At 36.2% G+C, this 26,225-nt stretch overlaps 1 protein-coding gene across 4 annotated transcripts in view; it reads right to left on the bottom strand.

Annotated features, from left to right (window-relative positions):
• The window catches only part of MAP3K2 (mitogen-activated protein kinase kinase kinase 2), a 99,600-nt gene that overhangs the window by 28,657 nt on the left and 44,718 nt on the right, over window positions 1–26,225 (bottom strand). For 2 of the 4 annotated variants that reach the window (XM_079923499.1, XM_079923498.1), the window contains 7 exons: window positions 14,624–14,692; window positions 14,333–14,436; window positions 10,292–10,410; window positions 9,578–9,618; window positions 7,963–8,062; window positions 2,570–2,683; window positions 2,310–2,397 (listed from right to left, as the gene is read on the bottom strand). In XM_079923499.1, coding sequence (XP_079779625.1) covers window positions 2,310–2,397; window positions 2,570–2,683; window positions 7,963–8,062; window positions 9,578–9,618; window positions 10,292–10,384 — 436 coding nt within the window. In that variant the 5' untranslated portion in view covers window positions 10,385–10,410; window positions 14,333–14,436; window positions 14,624–14,692. The remainder of the gene's footprint in view (window positions 1–2,309; window positions 2,398–2,569; window positions 2,684–7,962; window positions 8,063–9,577; window positions 9,619–10,291; window positions 10,411–14,332; window positions 14,437–14,623; window positions 14,693–26,225) is intronic. The other 2 variants (XM_079923497.1, XM_079923496.1) reach the window with 1 other exon arrangement.

Below are 26,225 nucleotides of genomic sequence, written 5' to 3'. Positions count from 1 at the left end.
CGTGTCGGCATTTGTTAGTGAAGAGATAGGGAGAAAGAGAACAAAATGATTATCAAGAGATACGCATGAAAAAGATAATTTTTCTACACGGGACTCCAAAATTATTAGGAACTATTGAGTCAGTGGTTGATGTGGGCTTTGTAACAACTATGATCACAATGTCCCTAATATTTTTATTTCTTCCATACGCCCCTATTTATAAACGAAGATAAATATACTCATTATTTGAAGCAGACAAGGAAGAAAAAAAGCTTAGAAAATTTCTTCATCTTCTTACTTGATAACCCATTTTTTTGAACCTTTGTTATTAATAGGTATACCAATGCACTCTTGGTCAAAACCTCCACACCAGCATATACTCCCATCCCAAAGGAAGTTCTTCCTCTATCTTTTGTAAAAATAATTGAAGGAGATAATGATCAATAAATAAGGAAAAAAGATAATGGTCATATCTATCAAAGCCATTTCAAGTTTAAAGAGGTGCCAAGAAAAGACTAGTAAATTTTATACTTTACAATTTCCAGTTTCTTCTTATGCTGGCACTGAAGTCAAACAAGAATATTTATTAGTAGAATAAGAGTGAGACATTCAGTACAGTTTTAAATCAAAATGAATTTAAAATGTCAATTTAACTAATGTATTTAGCTTGTTCTGTCTAATGCAACTAAGATGAATTAGCAATTTTTTACTTTAAAATGATAGGTACTATAATGATAAGAAAAAGGATAAAGAAATGTATGATTAATAATAGTCATGCTTTCTAGTTTGAAAAGCAAAATGTAGTTTAAAAGTGTTCTCTCAGGGACTTCCCTGGTGGTGCAGTGGTTAAGAATCCGCTTGCCAATGCAGGGGACACAGGTTTGAGCCTGGGTCTGGGAAGATCCCACATGCCGCGGAGCAACTAAGCCCATGCACCACAACTACTGGGCCTGCGCTCTAGAGCCCGTGCGCCACAACTACTGAGCCCTTGCGCCACAACTACTGAAGCCCGTGCACCTAGAGCCCCGTGCTCTGCAACAAGAGAAGTCACCACAATGAGAAGCCCAGGCACCACCAGGAAGAGTAGCCCCCACTCACCGCACCTAGAGAAAGCCCATGCGCAGCAATGAAGACCCAATGCAGCCAAAAATAAATAAATTTATTAAAAAGAAAAAAAAGTGTTCTCTCAATTGACTGCTACAACAATCCCATGATTTAAAGATGAGGACAATGTTATTGGTCTCAGGTTAATTATAGAGCTGGAATTTGAATTCAGGTACCCCTAATGTTCTTTCATCAAAAATTTAAATTATATCAAAATACATCCAAATGAAGACAAGCAATTTTTATTTTACTTGTATATTATCTCTGCTGTTCATACTTCCAACACTTCTGAAACCCAAAGTAAGACAAAAGACAGACACTTAGAAGGAAGTAGTCGTAAAAAAGCTTTTGGGTACCAAAACAGAAGATGAATAACAGATTTTCTGATTGGTTCACATGCTAATTTAATCTTTTCTTTCATTACTAACAATCCTCTTCTATCACCAGTCTTAGATTCCCTTCCTGCTTCCTCCCTATTCATCTGTTTTATGTCTCCTACTTCCCCCTTTAAATCCATCCCTCATATATGTTTTCATGCTATCTTCAATACCCATTTTCGAGCAATGAAATGTTTTTATCATATAAAAATGTAGATTATCAATGTTTTATACAAATTGAAGAAGATGCACAGAACTGGGGAGTTCAGAGCACCTCTGCCCAGCCTATGCCTCTCTAATAGGCCTCCTTAAAAAAAAAAAAAAAAAAAAAAAAGCACACAGGATCCGTTTTTCTTTTTACCATAAACGTAAATATAAGTGTATTTTTAATGACTAATAAAGTAATTATAAAACATAATCTGGAAATTCTTAGCAATCTTTATTTTGGTAGCATTCTTGGCAATAACTAAAACTTAGAGAAAGGTTTATGAACTTAGTCCATCCATTAATTTTAATATGTTAGAATTACTTCTTTTAATTTTTTTCCCTTCAGCTTATTTATAAATTAAAACGCTCTTGAGGTTTCCTTATAACTTGTTAAACATCAAAATACCCTGGGTATCTTAAGAAAGGAAATATTTAAACTGGAGACTGCTAATCGTGTAATACTTGACATTAACTTTTCAAGGGACATCAGATACCAGAACATAGTTAACTGAACTAAATTACAAAGAGTACAGAGATAGGCTGCTATTTATCAGGATTATGTTTAGGTGTTGCCCTACCTTAAGGGTTGGAGATGAAACCAAGAAATCACCCATTTCATGATTTCGACGCTAGCTTTCTTACCTACTATAGAAAGTCTTTTTTTCCTCTCTGCTCCAAATACTGTGTTATCCAAATCTTCTAGTGATGGCAATGGCTCTAAATTAGTAGCCTACGAAGAAAAAAAGAAGATTCATGCTATTCTTCCCCTTTAGGGCTTTAATCAGACTCCTTTCCCCTACCAAATATAACCCAGGCATTCTAGGTAACTATGTTTCATATATTGACTTTTACAAGCATAAATCCTATAATCCTCACTGAAAAAACAAAATCCCAATTCATACCTGTGTACTTCCATTTATTACAAGTAATATTTTGAGGCTCTTCATATGAATACTACGATCCAGCAGTTCCACAGCTTTGTCCAAGTCATCTTGGGTGGTTAATGGAATCACCAACTAAACAAAAGGGAACATAGGAATTGTGCAGCCATCTCACCAGGTCAAGTCCTCCCAGGAGCATCTCCATTACTATGGAATTATAAATCTCAAAATACCTTGCTCTTTGATTTGTCAGGATAATGAAATTCTGAATGAATACATGTTATCTAGATTGTTTTGCTCTTCCCATCCTACCATCACTAAAATCATAAAATGAATATGGATTAATAATTTTTTTTTCTTTACTGAACATTAAATTCTTCTAGAAAACACATTTAAAGATTAAAGATCAGTTTTCTAGGATATTTCCATAATATTATTAAACTTAAGTTATAATATCTTCACCTCAAAACAACATTAAGGAACATACACAGAAACTACGTAAAATAAAAGTACTCTCTTTTATCTGCATTGATGAAAGTTTTACTTTTCTTATAGCAACCACAGATTCTCGTCCTCACCCGGTATGCTTACCAACATACAAAATACAATGAGCATCAGTGACAGATGCCGTGGAGGGGTGCCACCAGTAAGGTACCTGCAATCTACAGCCTACCTGGCAGTCTTATCTCTGACTTGACCACTACAGTCTAAAACAAGTAAGCTAAATGGGTGAGCCATCCTACAGTAACCCCTGAATGCTGAAATTTGCTTTCATTAGTCCTCTCATGGATCAGATGTTATAAGGGACAAAAGCACCTGAACAGCCTGTGTGGAAAAAGCATGATTCATACTACTAAACAAAATACTTCTTTTTTTAAAATAGTAAACTTAGGGGCTTCCCTGGTGGCATAGTGGTTGAGCGTCCGCCTGCTGATGCGGGGGACGTGGGTTCGTGCCCCGGTCCGGGAGGATCCCACATGCCGCGGAGCGGCTGGGCCCGTGAGCCATAGTCACTGGGCCTGCGCGTCCGGAGCCTGTGCCCCGCAACAGGAGAGGCCGCAGCGGTGAGAGGCCCGCGTACCACAAAAAAAAAAAAAAAAAGTAAACTTAGTAGCTTAAGATGACTTTGTCAATAATCTTCAAAGTACATTCCGTTTCACGGAAAGGACAGAATAAAAACAAGTGAACATGTTCCATACTTGTGAGCCGGCACTAACTAACACTGTATATAAGCCAATCAAACGTAAAGGCATAGTTAGTTAAGGGTCCTCTACAGTACAAATACCTTGCGGGTAAGGACTCCCCCCCTAAGCCAGCAATGAACACAGAGCACATCAAAACCCAAATACTTGGTAAATATTGTTTAATAAAGATCATAGGGTAAAAGCTTCATCTGCACCCAAACCCACTAGCTGACATGGTGTGCATTCATTCTCCATAGGTTTCTTTATGAAAACTATTCCTTGTTTTAAGAAAGGCTGCCAGACACAAATACAAAGCAGAACTAATGTGAATTACATCATACAATCTGCTTACATTTCCTTACTCTGTACTTGAAATTATACTCCCAATTTCTGTTCATATAGCTAGTTTTATACTGTCACAATTTAGCTACTATCAGGCCTTTTTTTCTCTGTGAGAATTTTTTTCTAATAAAAAAAAGAATATTAACTGTTTGGTATCATAGAACAAGTCTGATCTACTTAATTAAATTCCTTTCATTTTCCTATCAATCATGAGCCATATTGGTACACCTTGTTCCCATCTTTAATAGTTTGTAAATTATATTTTAAGCACTAGAGAACATTTTAAAGCAATGAAGAGGATTGTTCTGCCAACTTTTCATTTAGGGGGAAACCTGAATGTTTACTTTAGCTACACATTATTTATAATTGGATTGTTTACTTCTCCAAGATACTGCTGCTTTGGAAGGAAAAGACACTAATTTAAATCACAGTAACAAAGTATGAACATAAATGATTCCGCTCTTCTTTAGCTTACGAAAGTGAAATCTGGACATTCTGGAGTACCTGGAGTGGCAGCCTGGACTACTGTCTATATCGCTGATGTAATCCCTCATATGTGCTGAGATCACTTATTACAAATTTTAAAACAAGGACTAAAAGTCACGAACAAGTCCCACCCTACCTAAATTATACTAAATAAGTCACCCAATATTTCCCTGCTTGGTAAATTCATTTTGGCCTCATTCATAAAATCTATTTGCCTCTGGCTTATTACTGATAAATCCAGTTGTATGTTAATAAAAATCATTTCTGGAAAGGAAACTAAAAATTAAGTCCAAAACCCCGTTAAATAGAACCTAAGTTTGAAATAAGTTAATTATCTTCCTAACTTTACATAGTGAAACATGAAAACTGCCCATAAAAAGGCTTGTCCTCCTCTACCTATCTAAAATGGAAAAGGTCTTAGAAAACCCACTTACTTTTGCCTGCATTTATCTCCTCTGACAATACACACAAACCCGACACTTTATTAGATAAAGAGTAGCCTAACTCACAGATCCAACCAATCCCAGCTTAAATTTGCTTGTTTCAATTCTGGCAAACCAGAAGTTTATAGTCTTTTAGAACAGAGGATTTTATATCACACGACAAAAAAATATAGAACTGGAAAAACAAGCAGTCTAAATGAGTTTTTAGCTTGTCTACAAGTCCACGAAACTAATACCCCTTGTTAAGTCTTTCCCTAGTGCCCCCAATGTCCAAGGACATGCCCTGGGCTTGTCATGACGTGAATCAGGACATGGTTAACTTACAGAATCACAGATTCTCACAGAAACTCAGAGTTGCAAGACAATTTTAAACAATGTAATGTTACCCCAGTGCCTCCTCCACCACATTTCTGCCAAGAGGCCACCCAGCATAATGGCAAAACCACGCTCAGAAATCCTTTAGAAAGCATGAGAAAAAGAAAATTTTCCAATTTTTAGACAATGGGAGAGGGTTCCTAAAACTACAGATCAATTAGCTTGATGTCAATCCTCAAGAAAGCCCTAGAAAAAATTATACGCAGGCACCCCTTGTTTTAGTGTGCTTCACTTTACTGCACTTCAGATACCGTGTTTTTTACAAATTGAAGGTCTGTGGCACCCCTGCCGCAAGTCTACTGGCACCATTTCTCCAACAGCATTTACTCCCCTTATGTCTCTGTGTCACATTTTGGTAATTCTTCCAAATATTTCAAACTTTTTCATTATTATTATAATTGTTATGGTGATCTATGATCAGTGATCTTTGATGTTACTATTACAAAAAGATTACAGTTTGCTGAAGGCTAAGATGATGGTTAGAATTTTTTAGCAATAAAAGTATCATTAAGATTTTCTTTTAGACATAATGCTATTGCACATTTAAGAGACTATATTATAATGTAAGCATAACTTTTATATGCACTGGGAAACCAAACAATTCATGTGACTAGTTGCATTGCAATAGTCACTTTATTGTAGTGGTCTGGAACTGAACCTGCAGTATCTCCAAGGTATGCCTATAAACAAATGGGGAGAACTCAGAAAGGAAACAGCAATTTTAGGAGCTCAGACAGGTACAATATGAACAAATCATGTCAAACTAACTTCATTTTTCTTGACAGAACTACTAAGCTCACAGATCAAGACAATATTGTAGTCAATGTATCTTGGCATTTGAAAGTTTTCCATGATACAATTTTAGACCAAACAAAACCAAAACAAAGATATAACTGGGTTCCTCAGAATCATAACATGAGATAAAGATTCAAGTATGTTTATAAAAGATACTAGGAAACACTGATCGGGGAACGGGGAAGACAGGGGAGAGAAGGAGCCCCATAAAGGGTATCCTATCCAGCTAGTTACCACCGTGGGTAAGTGGGGCCCATCCATCCCCACCTCCCACCACATCCTTGAGCCTCATATCGCCAATCCCAATTCCCCACCGCCATATGTACTTCAGCTTACACCCTTCAGCCATACCTCTGAAAAGCCCTCAGCGTCTCAGGGGCTGGCAGATGGAAATCAGGCCAGCACAAACAGAAACAAGTATCATGATAGGGCCAGGCAACAAGAGGTGTTCATGGCTAACTGAAAACCCAAAAAAGTATTTGAAAAATAACGTTTTAAGGTATTACCACAGTATAATACTCATCACTTTGTTCAGAAATATTATTTGGATATGGATTTTTACTTTATCAAAATATTTTCCACTTTCAGCTATAAGTGGTTTCTTTAGACAAGCTACATTAGCATGTTCTTTTGCTTTAAAATAACAATAATTCATTTGAAAATCTAATATTTCAAATATTTTTATTAGCACAATGCTTTAACATTTGCAAAGTACTTTCACATTTTCTCAAATTAATTTTTACTGAACTTTCCACTGTCACTCCATTCCCACTGACACTTTTTCTACTCCTGACACACAAGTCTTTTCCATCTTAGGATCTCTGTGTGCTCTGCTCTCAAGCTGCTCTCTCTGTCAGGAATGTTGTTCCCCTCAAACTCTTTGCAGGGTTGGCTTTTCATACTTCAAATCTCAACAATTAAATATTACCACCTCATTCAGCTCTTCCTTAGTACTACCTAAATAGGACACCTACTGCCCTTGCCTTTATCCTTTATCATAACACTTTATGCATTTCCTTCAAAGAACTTCACATATTTAAACAAATCAATTATTAACTGTCTGCTTCTACCACAAGTCTATAAACTCCATGAGGGGCTGTAATTCATAAATCATAGCCATCATGCCTGGCAAATTCAACACTATTTTTCGACAGGGAACAATAACAAATTAACCAATTAACTAAACTGTCCCTAAAATTTTTTAAGTCTCAAGATCTTGATCTGAGATCACAGGACTTGAAAGAAATCTCAGAGATTTGCAATCCACATTTTACAGAAGGTTCAAAAGGGATTCCCCAGAACACAGAGCTCCTGAATGCCACAGTGAGCCCTTAAGATTACACGTACTGACCCCCAACATAAACATGATGATCTAATCACGTCCTTAAAAACATGAAAGTAATCCTTTAAGCTTTAACTAAACTGTCCAACTACCAAAGCTCTGTTGACTCTGTAGACAAGTATACAGTATGAAAAGAAAAGAGTTCATCAATAAAGAACAAAGAGTAAAAATAAAACACAAATAAGCAGCAAACCTCTAAGTAATACATATATTTCCTCCTTTAATAGATTCTCAATTATTTGCACAGTAGCACCTTTCAATATCCTCCACAATGAAAAAACTCATTTTAATAAGTTAAAATTTACTTCTGTTATCTTATTCCTCTCTAAAATACCATATCCTTAATCAAGCCCCAAATAAAAGCACAACCATCCTAAAACAATCTCTTAAATAAACACACTGTTTTCCAAAATAAGAACTATTGAAAGTTAAACTGTACATGTTTACCTCATTATTGGTATAATGTAGGTCCATAGACTGTCCAAAGGCAATTTTAGCTTTAGACCTCAGATCTTCCAGTTTAACTGGTCTGGGAAACTGAAGGATTCTATATAGACAGAATTTTTATATATTTTATTTTCTTAGGCATAGTTAAATAACTTACTTGCAACAGTTATCGCTTGGATAGAGAAATATAAAATTAAGTTAAAATGTAAACATTCACTTAAACACTACAATGGCGCATTTTTGATCAAGTGCACCAATATTTCAACACAAAGTTCAAGAACTCTGAAGTTTGTTCTATCTTAATAAAAATTATAAAAAGGAAATTCTCTAAATGTTCTGTACTTTATAATTTGTGCTGCAAGTGTTATATGAACATAAAAGAGCAATGTAAAATGTTCATTGAGGAAAGTGATTAAACTTAATTATGTGACATCCATACGATGAAATGCATCATAACTGTTAAAAAGAATAAAGCTGTTCTCCAGGGATCCAAATTTTGATTCCTATACCCTTATCAACTCAACATTTCTGAGCACATATATATATCGTGTAAGCACATCTCCCCCAGATAAATATCTTTAAAGAGTTAAAATTTTTTAATTCTAGAATTCTTTTCGTATTTCACAAAGGATTGACTTGTGTTGCCCCTGGGGACCATGCACCTAAGCTGGGAGACTACTCTACTAGACCGTAGGTTTTGTAACAGGAGGGATCATGTCTATTTCACTTACTTTATTCCCTTCATAGCCTAGCACATAGTAAGTACTCAATAAACAGTGCTCAATGAATAAAAAAAAAACTGAGAAAATATCCATAAAGAATTGTAAATAGGAAAAAAGTAGATTGGACAATACATGTATGGTATATCTGGTATGTCCCCCCCCTCTTTTTTTTAAACATCTCCGTGTAAATCATTTTTACATCTTCAGGTTGTATGATTTATGAGCCTTTTAAAATTTCTTAAAATGGGTAGATCTTTCATTAAATTAATTTAATGAGACACTAATAATAGAAATAAAATCCCATCTTCTCTAACTCCTATTAGGTCTTGTTTAGCAATTCTGTTGTCAACCACCACTACTATGACTTCCACCATTCCACTGAGATACAGATACCCAGTTGAAGGCTAGGCTTCCACCTCCGCTAAGTAATTTGTAGTCACCATTCCAACTCACTTTCCTCAATGTTATTAATTAAATACAGGTCATATGATTAAAGTCTCTTGAGAATAATCAAAATTGTGAATTTAAGTCCACGCATCTAAATTCTATATAGTATCTGAAGGGACGATGCAATTATAATAAGGAGAAATGCATTTAATTTCCACTGAGTAAAAATTTTAAAAAATAGTAATATTTAAAACTGCATTATGCAATGACCTTATTTATTTCCCAGTACTGCAAAGTAAAAACATTAATCATTTCTGATGTTTAGCCTGAATTTTGACAGGTTCTATCTTAAGTCCAAGTACACATTACAGTTACCAAGGACTATTCCATTCTCAATTTGTAAGCCATGAACCTTCATTAAAATCTAAAAACAACCTCTAATGGTCTTAACTAGGACATGCATTTGATTATATCAATAAACCGACATATAATGTTTCCTTCCTTACCTTTTTTCTCCTCTGTGTTCAAATTTGACTCGGACATCATTCTGTAATGAAATAATAAATCACTTCAGAGATCAGATAAAATTTCCAGAATTTCTAAATCACTTTTTTTTTCCTTAGTCACTCATTTAAAATAGAGCAGAGGGGGAAGGAGGTTTCATTTTCAGTGCAACTCCAATCAATTGATAGTGTCTACCAAAGAGCTGAGCTGAGAATTAGGCTGCTGAATCTGGGCTCAACAGGAAGGAGCACCAAGATCTATTAGTGATGGCATCATGGGTCTGCGACATTTGTTAATTCTGTTAGAGGGCAATATAGAATACTATATTTCCACTTTTTTATGTTAGACATCCCAAACAAATTTAATATGATACTCCAATAAAAATTAATTTAAAAAGAATCAAAATGACCTTCATCTGTAAATATACAGAATAATAGACTATTTTAAATAAAAACCATTGCTCGTGTTACATGCCTTAAGAATTGGATGAAATATCAACTCTAGAGAGAAGTTACCACATTAAATGAAACTACCATTTAAAAAAACAAAACAAAACAGACACCCTACGGAAAAATGTATGCAAATAACAAAATACTTGATTAGAAAGTGTAAAAGCTAATCACTTTAAACAAACCCTCTATACAATTAGGATATTCAAAGAAAGTAATTCATAGAATAACAATATATATTTATTAAAATATTATTGAGACAAATACCTGCTTTTTTGGTGATAAGGATTTTGCTTTTCTGGTTTCCTGTAAGGATAATGCTGGTCGACTGGCCTTATGAAGAACAGCCAAATCTTGCATGATTGACTTCAAAGCTTGCTGATCATCTGGTATTTTTAAAATAACATATACACAGAATTGTAATTTCAATATGTATTTATCATAGACACCAATACAAAAATTTATAGTAAAATTTAATGCAAAAATACATTAATTTAATGCAAAAAATGCACTTAGAACATCTTCAATGCCTACACTCCTGCTATTTTGGTGAAATAAAAATTTAGTTATTTAAAAACTGAAGACAAGTAACATTAAAACTGCACTAGACTCAAGCACTTGCATCTTACTCGCATAGGTGTTCACACGAGACATTTATAAGGCAAGTAAAGTCATACTGATGCTTCTAATGATGTAACATCCTAGCATATGAGTCAAAACAGCCCTGTTATGACAAATTCTTTTCTACGACACCTAAACAAAACATCAACAAGACATCTAAAATCTTAATTAAAACAAGTGGGGAAAAAATAAACAACTTTCTATAAATACCATCATTATTTAACATTTATGTTCAAAGTATGGAATGCCTTTTAGAGTTCTTCTCTTTCATCAATACTTCAAGTCAGAAACAAAGAAATGCTTTATCAGTGGATGAAGACCCATACTGATACTTGGAAGTGTTTTTTTTTTTTAACTTCTTCACCATAAGGTTCAACAAGACTACATTTAACAAACTATTTAATGGTCTCAGCCACTAACAACTTAAAAGGTAACAATGCAAGAAAAAAGTAATGAATCCATAAAACTGAATGAAAGGATCATGAACCATGAACTTTTACTCTCTTCCAAACACATCAAAGATTCCTAAGACTATAAGCATGAGCCTCCTAGTAATGTCAACTATACGATCTCTGGAAAACTTCAGAGACAATTTAATTGATTTTCACTAGTAAATCAACTCTACTAATGATAATCACCAATTGGTAAATAAAGGAACTGAGGGACTTTACAGCTTACATTTTAAAATGTAACCATTTTGGTGAAGAATAATTTATGTTCCAGAGCAGTAGTTAAAACATGCTTTATCCTGTAAAGGGAGATCATTAAAAAGAATGTGGCAAGTCAATGGCTTCATCAGTCTTTCAAACACACAAATAGCTGACTTCTCTAACATGTTAATTTTTTATAACACTCAATATATTCTGTTCTACAGTAAAAAAAAAAAACTTGCATATTAAAATTAAAATAATGGCTCCAAAGGTTTTGTTAATAAATTCCAGGTCTGGAGAAAATTTTAATCCTTCACAAAGTATTCTTTGTAAAATAAAATTTCTACATAATATTAGCTTAGCCAAACAGTAACTGAGCCAGATGGGTATAATGTAATAACAACAGGTGTATTGTATATGGGTCCAAGCCAGATTATGTCATTTATTGATAAAAATAAATCCTCCCTTAGAAAAAGAATAAGTTGAAAATGATCTGAACTGGAATAAAATTATCTGATGTAACCTTCTTAAGAAAAGTAAGACCCTTAATTCTATACTGGGGAAAGGAAAACTCTTAAACATATCTATGCTTTATTTTCTTCATTAAACACTTGAATTTAGGCATTTTCACAATATTTAATGTTTAACATTACATGTTTAATATTATAACACCAAAATAAATAAATGCCTGGGAAGGCTTTGGCTTAAATCTCTTATCACATTTACATATACTAACTTCCGTGTTTAAAAAAATGAATACCGTTTTCTACAGTACATGTAAAAAAGTAAAGAGAGCCATTTGAATAAAAGTAACTTCTCAGGGAGATAACATACAACTGAAGAGTTACTTAATTGAATTCCTTCTTTTTCTGGAATGAAGGAGAACCAGATGGTAAATTAGTACCCAGTAGGTAACTTACTTTTGATAAGATGTAAGCTAACAAATCCCCAAAGGATCGAGCAAAGTGGTGAACATACACTACAAGCACTGTTCTAACTATTCCTAGACTGTTTTACTCTATTAAGAATCTCTATGGTGGTTACAGGTACTAGGAAAATTAGACAGGTTATAAACGTCATTGGATCATGAGTTGATCCAAATGGCAGAGAGGATGCTTGAAGGATCCCAGAGCCTGACCAACAGTCACACAGGAGAAGCAGTGTATTTCTGACAAACGTTAAAAGGACAGTGAGTTGAGCAGAAAACCGGAAAATACTTGGGAAATAATTTCAAATAAAAAATTTATCAGCAATGTTTAACTTGATATCTTATATTCTTATTTTACTTTAAAACTACAGGAGAAAATCTTCAATCAAAAATTCAAATATCTGTGACACACTTTTAAATATTCACAGTTTCTTGTGACTAGCTTTGTACATGTTTTTAAGCAATGACTGTTCTTTGCATACGATAAGTATCATTTGAGAAGTATGGTGTAATTCAATTTAATATAAAGTTCAGACTGCAAGTGAGAGCAACAAAAATGAAAAGTTGGTATGAATTCAGTAAAAGGATATCCAATTTGGAATTGGAGGCGAAGGTGACAAAAGTGGAGAATTTGGACCACATGATGGCACTGCACTCATGGTTAAAAAAGGAGAAAGTAGGGCTTCCCTGGTAGCACAGTGGTTAAGAATCTGCCTGCCAATGCAGGGGACATGGGTTCGAGCCCTGGTCTGGGAAGATCCCACATGCTGCGGAGCAACTAAGCCCACGTGCCACAACTACTGAGCCTGTGCTCTAGAGCCGGCGAGTCACAACTACTGAGCCCACGAGCCTAGAGCCCATGCTCCACAAGAGAAGCCAGCGCACCACAACGAAGAGTAGCCCCCACTTGCCGCAACTAGAGAAAGTCTGCGTGCAGCAATGAAGACCCAACGCAGCCAAAAATAAAAAATTTTAAATAAATAAATAAAAGAGACTGTAGAAGAGAAATTTAGAAAGTAGGAAGGTGGAGGTTTATTTTACACACTTACCACGAGTAGACACACTGAAAGTGTGCTAGCCCTCCCACTAAAGAACACAGACAAATTAAAGTTCCTTGGCCTAAATGCCATGTATATACATATACAAGTGACTAATATATTTTTTTAAATTAATTAATTTATTTTTGGCTGCGTTGCGTCTTCGTTACTGCACACAGGCTTTCTCTAGTTGCAGCGAGCGGGGGCTACTCTTCGTTGTGGTGCACAGACTTCTCATTGCAGTGGCTTCTCTTGTTGCAGAGCACTGGGCCTAGAACGTATGGTCTTCAGGAGTTATGGCTCACGGGCTCAGTAGTTGTGGCCTGTGGGCTCTAGAGCGCAGGCTCAGTAGTTGTGGCGCACCGGCTTAGTTGCTTTGCAGCATGTGGGATCTTCCCGGCCCAGGGCTTGAACCCATGTCCCCTGCATTGGCAGGTGGATTCTTAACCACTGCGCCACCAGGGAAGCCCCAGCAGACAGATTCTTAACCACTGCACCAACCAGGGAAATCCGAGTGACCAATATTGATACATTTGTTAAGCAAGTGGTAGGAAAAGTGTGACAAAGACAAACATTGGCAAATACATGTCAGCACTAAGATACCGTTATAAGATACTGGTCTAAGTTTAAAACCTTAGCTTCCAACTACCCAGTCCATTTTTCCCCATTTAAGATAGGACAGGCCAGTTGCTCCATTTCTTTCTAGTGTTTCACTGTCCAATCCCTGCCTCACATTGGAATGCTCAACCCCAAGGAGAAAAGAGAAGAAAAGAAAGAAAAGAGAGTAAAGAAGAAAACAAAATGATATAGAAACTGAACACCCACAATCCATTCCCATACTTTAGCCTCTCTTTCCATTAACATTATGACACCATAGGAAATTCACAAGAGTTGTAAAACATATCCTCTTCAAGCACCAATGATTTACTGCTCTATTCTTTTATAAAGTTTCATGATTTATTATTTTTATGCAGCTATTTTCTTTAGCCTATCTATATTATTACCCTGTTGAGTAATTATAACAATTCATTCTTCAACATTTATTCAATTTTTAAAAGTCAGGTTTCTTTACCAAGTATTCTCTCTGGCCATCAGGTTCTAAGAAAATCACAATCCATCTCAACAGTTTATTTTGAATGTCCATACTATGTCCTCCATAAACTGGTTATCCCAAAACTGTAGAAGTCAACACAAAAAGTGCTTTAATTGAAAATCTATTAAGTAAATAAATGTAAAATATTACATAAATCTACTTAATCATAAAATTTCTTCATAAAAAGCTTATCATACACACAGAGAAAAAGTTGTCCCTCCCATTTTATCCTTTAATTATAGATGAGAAATGCTTTTAGTTGGAACTCACCCATCATGGCAACCAGCTTGACTATTTGAAAATTAGGGAAATGGTTCTCTCATCAGCATTCTCTATTGCCTAAGAACATAAAAAGATGAACACGTTAATAAGACGAAGAAAGAGAAGAGGTAGCCACAAAAAGAAAAAAGTCAGTATAAATAACACTAATGTGAATGTACAATATTAATACTTTACACATTTTGCTGGGGAGAAGTGCCTTCTTTTTTCCAGATATTCAATTATTGAGAAGGAACTGAAAATTATTATTATTTTAAATTAAATTTACCTAAGTACTTTTCACGTTCCTATCTATCTAAGCTAAAGCAAAACAAAACAAAACGATTTTTGAGAGTCAAAACACTTAAGAGATAATCTAATAAACTCAAGTTCCGGGACTTCCCTGTTGATCCAGTGGATAAGAATCCACCTTCCAATGCAGGGGACGTGGGTTTGATCCCTGGTAGGGGAACTAGGATGCCACATGCAGCGGGGCAACTAAGCTGGCATGCCACAACTACTGAGCCCACGTGCTCTGGAGCCCACGCATCACAATTACAGAGAAGCTCGCGCACCGCAACTAAGACCCGATGCAGCCAAAAATAAATAAATAAATAAAAATTAAAAAAAACAAAAACTGAAGTTCCCACAGGGCAATGGCAGATATAAAGATTGAGTGGCAAATGTCATATTTAGAGACATCAACAAAATAGTAAAGACCTACAAATCTCCATAAAAGAAAAATATTATCACAATCAACAAAGAGGAATTAACCGAAAGTTTGCAGCAATCTGGGCAGCACTTAGGAGTCACAGTAAAAAGAGAGAACCTTGTGGCATTCTGACCTTCCCTATTCCTATCTTCCTGCCCCTTATTCCCAGCTCCAAAGTAGCAATCTAAACCAACAGCCCACAGTCACCATGAAAATGAGCAGCCTGGCAGCAACTGGAAAGGGCAGAATGGAACTGGAATGCCTTCAAAGTCTGATTCCAAAAACACTGTCATTATTTGACCTATCTAATGGTTGGCTGATAGACCCCATTTGAAAGGCTGCCTTTATTTAACCTGACTCAAAGCTTTTCCATTGCAAAGAACTTAGAGTGTTTGCTGAATCAATCAGGGACAACATATGTCAACTGTCTGAGGAAGGGGAAAATAGTTGGGCAAACAATAGGTTAAGAAAAAAATTTTTTAGAAAAGCTGAGAAATGAGATGTCAACAGGGAACTCTGAAATGAGAAATGAGATGTCAACAGGGAACTCTGAAAAATGAGATGTCAACAGGGAACTTAGAAAAGCTGAGAAATGAGATGTCAACAGGGAACAGACTCCTGGGACTCTAGAAGGTACACAAATGCCCAAGGCTGTTGCTTTACTCAAGAAAGGCCTAAGAAGGCCCTCGGCTTTCACCTCTGGCTAACTCTGAGGCTCTGTGTAGCAGAAAGTAAAGGATAAGGTGGAGTTGTAAATGCCTGGGAGAATGTTAAAGGCCAGCCCCAACACACACAGAAAACCACTCAAAAAAGACTTCGAGACTTACCTGTTCCAAGTATTTAAGGAAATCTCTGTCTAATCATTGGATGACAGCTAAACTAAGAGCAGTCCTCACTGACCATATATGACAAAGAATACAGGCTTTAGAAAGTGAGCTCTGAAATGCCACTAAACAAACAAATAAGAAGAATAAACAAAAAACACTGGGGAGGGGACTTCCCTGGTGGTCCAGTGGTTAAGACTCCATGTTCCGAATGCAGGGGACATAGGTTTAATCCCTGGTCAGGGAACTAAGATCCGGCATGCTGTGTGGCACAGCCAAAAAACAAACAAACAAAAAACCACTGGGGAGGGAGAAGAATCTGATTTCCAGAGGTGGCCCATTATGGTATTTTAAATGTCCAGTTTTCAAGAAAAAAATGAGACATACAAAGATAATAGTCCATACACAGAGAAAAAGCAATCAACAGAAACTGACCCTGAGAAAGCCTAAATGTCAGACTAACTAGACACATACAAAAATTCCTGATTCCCAGATGAAAAGCCAGTGTTCAGCATAAACTATATTGTTTGTATAAGCAGCTGAGGCACAATAAGCCATTCTTATCAGTTAGGCAGCTGGGAACTCTCCTGAAATCCAAGTTCTCAGATGCCAGCCAATGATAAGCAATTCATTCCAAAGATAAGCAGTGAGGCTATGTGAACTCTTTTCTATACAAAGAGCAGAAGGAAATTAATAGACAAGTTTAAAGAAACTGCATAAAGCAATAATTATAAGCATGTTGTTGGGTGTACAATATATAGATATAATTGGTACACAATATACACAAATTTCCCTTTGTATAGTACAAAGGAAAGAGGAGGGATGGAGTTAAAAGGGAAGTTTTGTATGCCACTCAAATTAAGTGGCATTAACTCAAACTACATTGTTTTAAGTTGAGATGTTAATTTTAATCCCCAGGTCAATGACTGAAGAATACATTTTTTAAAATGGCAAAAGAAATGAGAGAATTAAAATAGCACACAACAAAATATCTATTTAACACAAAGAAGGCAGTAATGGAGGAATGAGGAACAACAACAACAAAGAAAGATACAAAACACATAGAACACAAAAATAAAATGACAGATGTAATCTTACCTTATGTGTAATTATATTAAATATAAGAGGAATGAACAAACCAGTTAAAAGGCAGAGATTAGCAGACTAGGTTAAAAAACAAGATCTAACTATATGCTGTCTACATCAGACACATTATAGATTCAGGCACAAAACAGGTTGAAAGTTAAAGACTGTAAAAAGATATACCATGCAAACAGTAGCCAAAGGAGACCTAGCTATATTAATAGCAGACAAAATAGAATATATTATACACGAGCACTGAATATGAAACTGTGACTAAAAATCTTCCAACAAACAAAAGCCCAGGACCAAATGGCTTCACAGGCAAATTCTATCAAACATTTAGAGAAGAGCTAACACCTGTCTTTCTCAAACTCTTCCAAAATTTGGCAGAGGGAGGAACACTCCCAACCTCATTCTACAGGGCCACCATCACCCTGATACCAAAACCAGACAGAGATGTCACAAAGAAAGAAAACTACAGGCCAATATGACTGATAAATATAGATGCAAAAATCCTCAACAGAATACTAGCAAACACAATCCAACAGCACATTAAAAGGATCACACACCCTGATTAAGTAGGGTTTATCCCAGGAAGGCAAGGATTCTTCAATATACGCAAATCAATCAATGTGATACACCATATTAGCAAACTGAAGGAGAAAAACCACATGATCATCAAAATTGATACAGAAAAACCTTTTGACAAAATTCAACACCCATTTATGATAAAAACCCTCCAGAAAGTAGGCATAGAAAAACTTACCTCAACATATAAAAGGCCATATATGACAAACCCACAGCCGATATTGTTCTCAAGGGTGAAAAACTGAAACCATTTCCTCTAAGATCAGGAACAAGACAAGGCTGCCCACTCTCACCATTATTATTCAACATAAGTCTTGGAAATTTTAGCCACAGCAATCAGAGAGAAAAAGAAATAAAAGGAATCCAAATCGGAAAAGAAGTAAAACTGTCACTGTTTGCAGATGACACGATACTATACATAGAGAATCCTAAAGATGCTACCAGAAAACTACTAGAGCTAATCAATGAATTTGGTAAAGTAGCAGGATACAATATTAATGCACAGAAATCTCTGGCATTCCTATATACTAATGATGAAAAATCTGAAAGAGAAATTAAGGAAACACTCCCACTTACCATTGCAACAAAAAGAATAAAATACCTAGGAATAAACCTACCTAAGGAGACAAAAGACCTGTATGCAGAAAACTATAAGACAATGATAAAAGATACTAAAGATGATACAAACAGGTGGAGAGATATACCATGTTCTTGGATTGGAAGAATCAACATTGTGAAAATGACTATACCTCTCAAAACAATCTACAGATTCAGTGCAATCCCCATCAAACTACCACTGGCATGTTTCACAGAACTAGAACAAAAAATTGCACAATTTGTATGGAAACACAAAAGACCCCGAATAACAAAAGCATTCCTGAGAAAGAAAAACAGAGCTGGAGGAATCAGGCTCCCTGACTTCAGACTATACTACAAAGCTACAGTAATCAAGACAGTATGGTACTGGCACAAAAACAGAAATATAGATCAATGGAACAGGATAGAAAGCCCAGAGATAAACTCACACACATATGGTCACCTTATCTTTGATAAAGGAGGTAAGAATATACAATGGAGAAAAGACAGCCTCTTCAATAAGTGGTGCTGGGAAAACATGTAAAAGAATGAAAATGGAACACTCCCTAACACCATACACAAAAATAAACTCAAAATGGATTAAAGACCTAAATGTAAGGCCAGACACTATAAAACTCTTAGAGGAAAACATAGGCAGAACACTCTATGACATAAGTCACAGCGAGATTCTTTTTGACCCACCTCCTAGAGAAAGGGAAATAAAAACAAAAATAAACAAATGGGACCTAATGAAACTTCAAAGCTTTTGCACAGCAAAGGAAACCATAAACAAGATGAAAAGACAACCCTCAGAATGGGAGAAAATATTTGCAAATGAAGCAACTGACAAAGGATCAATCTCCAAAATTTACAAGCAGCTCATGCAGCTCAATATCAAAAAAAATGGACAACAATCCAAAAATGGCCAGAAGACCTAAACAGACATTTCTCCAAAGAAGATATACAGATTGCCAACAAATACATGAAAGGATGCTCAACATCACTAATCATTAGAGAAATGCAAATCAAAACTACAATGAGGTTTCATCTCACACCAGTCAGAATGGCCATCATCAAAAAGTCTACAAACGGGGCTTCCCTGGTGGCGCAGTGGTTGAGAATCTGCCTGCCAATGCAGGGGACATGGGGTAGAGCCCTGGTCTGGGAAGATCCCACATGCCACGGAGCAACTGGGCCCGTGAGCCACAACTACTGAGCCTGCACGTCTGGAGCCTGTGCTCCGCAACAAGAGAGGCCGCGATAGTGAGAGGCCCACAGATCGTGATGAAGAGTGACCCCCGCTTGCCGCAACTACAGAAAGCCCTCGCACAGAAACGAAGACCCAACACAGCCAAAAATAAATTAAAAAAAAAAAGTCTACAAACAATAAATGCTGGAGAGGGTGTGGAGAAAAGGGAACCCTCTTGCACTGCTGGTGGGAATGTAAATTGATACAGCCACTACAGAGAACAGTATGGAGGTTCCTTAAAAAACTAAAAATAGAACTACCATACGACCCCATAATCCCACTACTGGGCATATACCCTGAGAAAACCATAGTTCAAAAAGAGTCATGTATCACAATATTCACTGCAGCACTATTTACAATAGCCAGGACATTGAAGCAACCTAAGTGTCCATCGACAGATGAATGGATAAAGAAGATGTGGCACATATATACAATGGAATATTACTCAGCCATAAAAAGGAACGAAATTGAGTTATTTGTAGTGAGGTGGATGGACCTAGAGTCTGTCATACCGAGTAAGTCAGAAAGGGAAAAACAAATACCGTATGCTAACACATACATATGGAATCTTAAATTAAAAAAATGGTTCTGAAGAACCTACAGGCAGAACAGGAATAAAGACGCAGATGTGGAGAGTGGACTTGAGGACACAGGGATGGGGAGGGGTGAGCTGGGACAAGGTGAGAGAGTGGCATGGACATACATACACTACCAAATGTAGAATGGATGGCTGGTGGGAAGCAGCTGCATAGAACAGTGAGATCAGCTTGGTGCTTTGTGACCACCTAGAGAGGTGGGATAGGGACGGTGGGAGGGAGACACAAGAGGAAGGGGATATGCGGTATGTGTATATGTATGGCTGATTCACTTTGTTATACAGCAGAAGCTAATGCACCATTGTAGAGCAATTATATTCCAATAAAGATGTTGGGGAAAAAAAGAAAGCATCATTATGATGTGAGAGCCACCATCATCCATTTTAAAAGTACAAGACAAGCTCTTTAACTATCAGACATTTTACATCATTCCTTTTACTCCTTGAAATTATATTTCCATTTCACTTCCCCCACAGAATTTTATTCTGATGTTATACATTGATATTTTTATGCTTGATAGTCTTTTTTTTTTTAACATCTTTATTGGGGTATAATTGCTTTACAATGGTGTGTTAGTTTCTGCTTTATAACAAAGTGAATCAGTCATACATAAACATATGTTCCCATATGTCTTCCCTCTTGCGTCTCCCTCCCTCCCACCCACCCTATCCCACCCCTCCAGGCTGTCACAAAGCACCGAGCCAATTACCCTGTGCCATGCGGCTGCTTCCCATTAGCTATCTACCTTACTACGTTTGTTAGTGTGTATATGTCCATGACTCTCTCTCGCCCTGTCACAGCTCACCCTTCCCCCTCCCCATAACCTCAAGTCCATTCTCTAGGAGGTCTGCGTCTTTATTCCTGCCTTACCCCTAGGTTCTTCATGACATTTTTTTTCTTAAATTCCATATATATGTGTTAGCATACGGTATTTGTCTTTTTCTTTCTGACTTACTTCCCTCTGTATGACAGACTCTAGGTCTATCCACCTCATTACAAATAGCTCAATTTCGTTTCTTTTTATGGCTGAGTAATATTCCATTGTATATATGTGCCACATCTTCTTTATCCATTCATCCGATGATGGGCACTTAGGCTGTTTCCATCTCCGGGCTATTGTAAATAGAGCTGCAATGAACATTTTGGTGCATGACTCTTTTTGAATTTTGGTTTTCTCAGGGTATATGCCCAGTAGTGGGATTGCTGGGTCATATGGTAGTTCTATTTGTAGTTTTTTAAGGAACCTCCATACTGTTCTCCATAGTGGCTGAACCAATTCACATTCCCACCAGCAGTGCAAGAGTGTTCCCTTTTCTCCACACCCTCTCCAGCATTTATTGTTTCTAGATTTTTTGATGATGGCCATTCTGACTGGTGTGAGATGATATCTCAGTGTAGTTTTGATTTGCATTTCTCTAATGATTAATGATGTTGAGCATTCTTTCATGTGTTTGTTGGCAGTCTGTATATCTTCTTTGGAGAAATGTCTATTTAGGTCTTCTGCCCATTTTTGGATGGGGTTGTTTGTTTTTTTGTTATTGAGCTGCATGAGCTGCTTGTAAATTTTGGACATTAATCCTTTGTCGGTTGCTTCATTTGCAAATATTTTCTCCCATTCTGAGGGTTGTCTTTTCATCTTGTTTATGGTTTCCTTTGCTGTGCAAAAGCTTTGAAGTTTCATTAGGTCCCATTTGTTTATTTTTGTTTTTATTTCCATTACTCTAGGAGGTGGGTCAGAAAGGATCTTGCTGTGATTTATGTCATAGAGTGTTCTGCCTATGTTTTCCTCTAAGAGTTTGATAGTTTCTGGCCTTACATTTAGGTCTTTAATCCATTTTGAGCTTATTTTTGTGTATGGTGTTAGGGAGTGATCTAATCTCATACTTTTAAAAGTACCTGTCCAGTTTTCCCAGCACCACTTACTGAAGAGGCTGTCCTTTCTCCACTGTACATCCCTGCCACCTTTATCAAAGATAAGGTGTCCATATGTGCGTGGGTTTATCTCTGGGCTTTCTATCCTGTTCCATTGATCTATATTTCTGTTTTTGTGCCAGTACCATACCGTCTTGATAACTGTAGCTTTGTAGTATAGTCTGAAGTCAGGGAGCCTGATTCCTCCAGTTCCTTTTTTCGTTCTCAAGATTGCTTTGGCTATTCGGGGTCTTTTGTGTTTCCATACAAATTGCAAAATTTTTTGTTCTACTTCTGTGAAAAATGCCAGTGGTAGTTTGATAGGGATTGCATTGAATCTATAGATTGCTTTGGGTAGTAGAGTCATTTTCACAATGTTGATTCTTCCAATCCAGGAACATGGTATATCTCTCCATCTATTTATATCATCTTTAATTTCTTTCATCAGTGTCTTATAATTTTCTGCATACAGGTCTTTTGTCTCCTTAGGTAGGTTTATTCCTAGATATTTTATTCTTTTTGTTGCAATGGTAAATGGGAGTGTTTTCTTGATTTCACTTTCAGATTTTTCATCATTAGTATATAGGAATGCCAGAGATTTCTGTGCATTAATTTTGTATCCTGCCACTTTACCAAATTCATTGATTAGCTCTAGTAGTTTTCTGGTAGCATCTTTAGGATTCTCTATGTATAGGATCATGTCATCTGCAAACAGTGACAGCTTTACTCCTTCTTTTCCGATTTGGATTCCTTTTATTTCCTTTCCTTCTCTGACTGCTGTGGCTAAAACTTCCAAAACTATGTTGAATAAGAGTGGTGAGAGTGGGCAACCCTGTCTTGTTCCTGATCTTAGTGGAAATGCTTTCAGTTTTTCACCATTGAGGATGATGTTTGCTGTGGGCTTGTCATATATGGCCTTTATTATGTTGAGCTTGACAGTCTTTTATTGATCAGTCTCTCATATATTACAGCAAGAAAACATGTATGCAAATTTGTTTAAAATTTGTTTCCTATAACCATAAATAATAAATAATTATTAAATATAAAAAAGAACATATTACAAAATCATTATTAGTGGCAAAGTAGGACATTTATAGTGAAAAAATTGCCAACTTATCAACAAGATATAGTAATTATGAACATGTATAAACAACAGACTCTCAAAATGCATGGGAAAAAAAAAGATAGACTTGAAATAAACAATTCAAATATAACAGAGATTTCAATGCCTCATTTTCAATACTGGATAAAACAAGTAAACAGAAAATCAATGAAAAAGTGAAGACTTAAATAATGCTATAATATGCTATACAGATAAAATAATGCTATATAGATATAGAGCACTATATCTATAGAACACTGAACCCCAAAACAGAAAAATATACGCTTTTCTCAAATACATGTGCAACATTTTCCAGGACAGACCACTTGTTAGGCAATAAAACTTATCTCAGCAAGTATAAATAGATTTAAGAAATATGATGTATGTTCCCTGACAACAATGCAATGAAATGAGAAACTGATAATAGAAGGAAATTTGGGGAATTTACAAATATGTGAAAATTAAATAACACATTCCTAAAGAACCAATGGAACAAAAAAGAAGTCACATGGAAAATTAGAAAATGCTTTGAGAAGAATGAAAATAAAAACAAAACATACTGAAAATTATTGGATACACCTAAAGTACAACTTAAAGATAAATTTATAACTGTTGGGAACTCCCTGGCAGTCCAGTGGTTAGGGCTCAGCACTTTCACTGCCGTGGACTGGGTTCAATCCCTGGTGGGGGAACTAAGATCTTGCAAGCCATGCAGCATGGCCCCCTCCAAAAAAAAGAGAGAGAGAGAAATTTGTAACAGTTAGTGTTTATATTTAAAAAAAAAAAAATCTCAAATCAATAAACTGAACTTCTACCTTAAAACACCAAAAAAGGACGAGCATGTTAAACCCAAAGCAAGTAGAAGGAAAGAAACAATAAGGATTAGAAGTGGAAACAAACCAAAAAAATTAAAACACAATAGAAATTTTTTCAATCAATGAAACAATGGTTCTTTGAAAAGATCAATAAAATTGACCAAATTTTAGCTAGATTAACCAAGGAAAAAAAGAGGGAAGATACAAATATCTAAACTCAGGAATTAAAGGAGAATTACTACCAACCTTACAGAAATAAAAAGGATAAGGGAATACTATGAAGAACTGTATATCAATGGATTAGATCACCTGGATGAAATAAAGAGATTGAATTAGAAATTTTAAAACTTTTCACAAATAAGAAGTCCTAAGCCAGATAGATGGCTTCAAACATTTAAGAAAGAATTACCACCAATTATTAAAAAAAAAAATACTGAACCTAGTATTACTCTGATAACCAAACCAGACAAACACGTTACAAGAGGAAACTACAGATTGATAACTTTGTGAATATAGATAAATCCTCAACAAAATACTAGCAAACCTAATCCAGAACGTTAAAAAAGGGGACTCTAGGGCTTCCCTGGTGGTGCAGTGGTTGAGAGTCCGCCTGCCGATGCAGGGGACATGGGTTCGTGCCCCGGTCCGGGAAGATCCCACATGCCGCGTAACGGCTAGGCCCGTGAGCCATGGCTGCTGAGCCTGCGCGTCTGGAGCCTGTGCTCCGCAACGGGAGAGGCCACAACAGTGAGAGGCCCGCGTACCGCAAAAAAAAAAAAAAAAAAAAGGGGACTCTACACCATGAACATGTAGGATATATCCCACAAAAGCAAGGTAGGTTCAGCATACAAAAATCAATGTAATAAACCACACTGATAGAATAAAAGAAAGATACATGATCATCTCAACAGACAACGAAAATGCAAGTGCCAAAATCCAACTGCCTACTCAAAAGACTAGGAAGAAAAGGAAATTTCCTCCAGCTGATAAAGGGGATCCATGAAAAACCCACAGCTAACATCATACTTAATGATGAAAAACTGCATATGTGCCCCCTAAGATCAGGGACAAGCAAGGATGTCCAGTCTTGCCACTCATATTTAATATTGTACTGGAGGTCCTAGTCAGAATATGAGGCAAGAAAATGAAATCAAAGGAATCCAGACTGGATAAGAAGCAAAACTATCCCTATTTGCAGCTGACAATCTTGTATACAGAAAATCTAAGAAGTTCACAAAAACAATATTAGAGCTAATGAATGAGTTCAGCACAGTTGCAGGATACAAGATCAACACTGAAAAATCAGTTGTATTTCTATACACTAGCACTGAACAATACAGAAATAAAATTTAGAAATAAATTCCATTTATAACAGCATCAAAAGAATAACAAAGTCTTGTACACTGGAAACTATAAAACATTATTGAAAGAAACTGAAACAGATCTAAATATACGGAAAGACATCCCATGTTCATGGATTGGAACAAAATATTTTGTAGGTGACAAAACTCTCAAAGTGATCTACAGACTCATTATAAAACTGAAACTAACACACCACTGTAAAGCATTTATACTCTAAAAAAAAAAGTGATCTACAGATTCAATGCAATCTCTATCAAAATCCTCTATCAAAATTCCAATGGCCTTTCTTTGCAGAAATGGAAAAGCTGATCTTTAAATTCATATGGAGCTACAAGAGACCCTGAAGAGCCAAAACAATATTGAAAAAGAAAAATAAAGTTGGAGGACTCACACTTCCTGATTTTAAAAATGACTACAAAATTATAGCAATCAAAACAGTGGGGGTACTGACATAAGGAGAGAAACTGGTGGAATAGAATCGAGAGTCCAGAAATAAACCCGAACATCTACAGTCAAATGATTTTTGACAAGGGTGCCAAGACAATGGGGGAAAAAACAGTCTTCAATAACAGGTGCTGGACAACTGGATATCCACATGCCAAAGCATGAAGTTAGACCCCTACCTCAAATAATATGTAAAAATTAATTCAAAATGGATCAAAGACTAAATGGAAAAGCTAAATCTATTATAAAACTCTTAGAAGGGAACAGAGGTATAAACATCATTTTCTACCTACCACCCTTAGTTTTTGAATGCAGAACTTACCTAAAGTGAACAAATTTTAAATATACATTT

This window comes from Stenella coeruleoalba (assembly GCF_951394435.1).
Source record: "Stenella coeruleoalba genome assembly, chromosome: 6".
Classification (NCBI taxonomy): Eukaryota; Metazoa; Chordata; class Mammalia; order Artiodactyla; family Delphinidae; genus Stenella; species Stenella coeruleoalba.
Note: the sequence above shows the minus strand (reverse complement) of the source record. Positions and strands in the feature narration are given on the sequence as shown.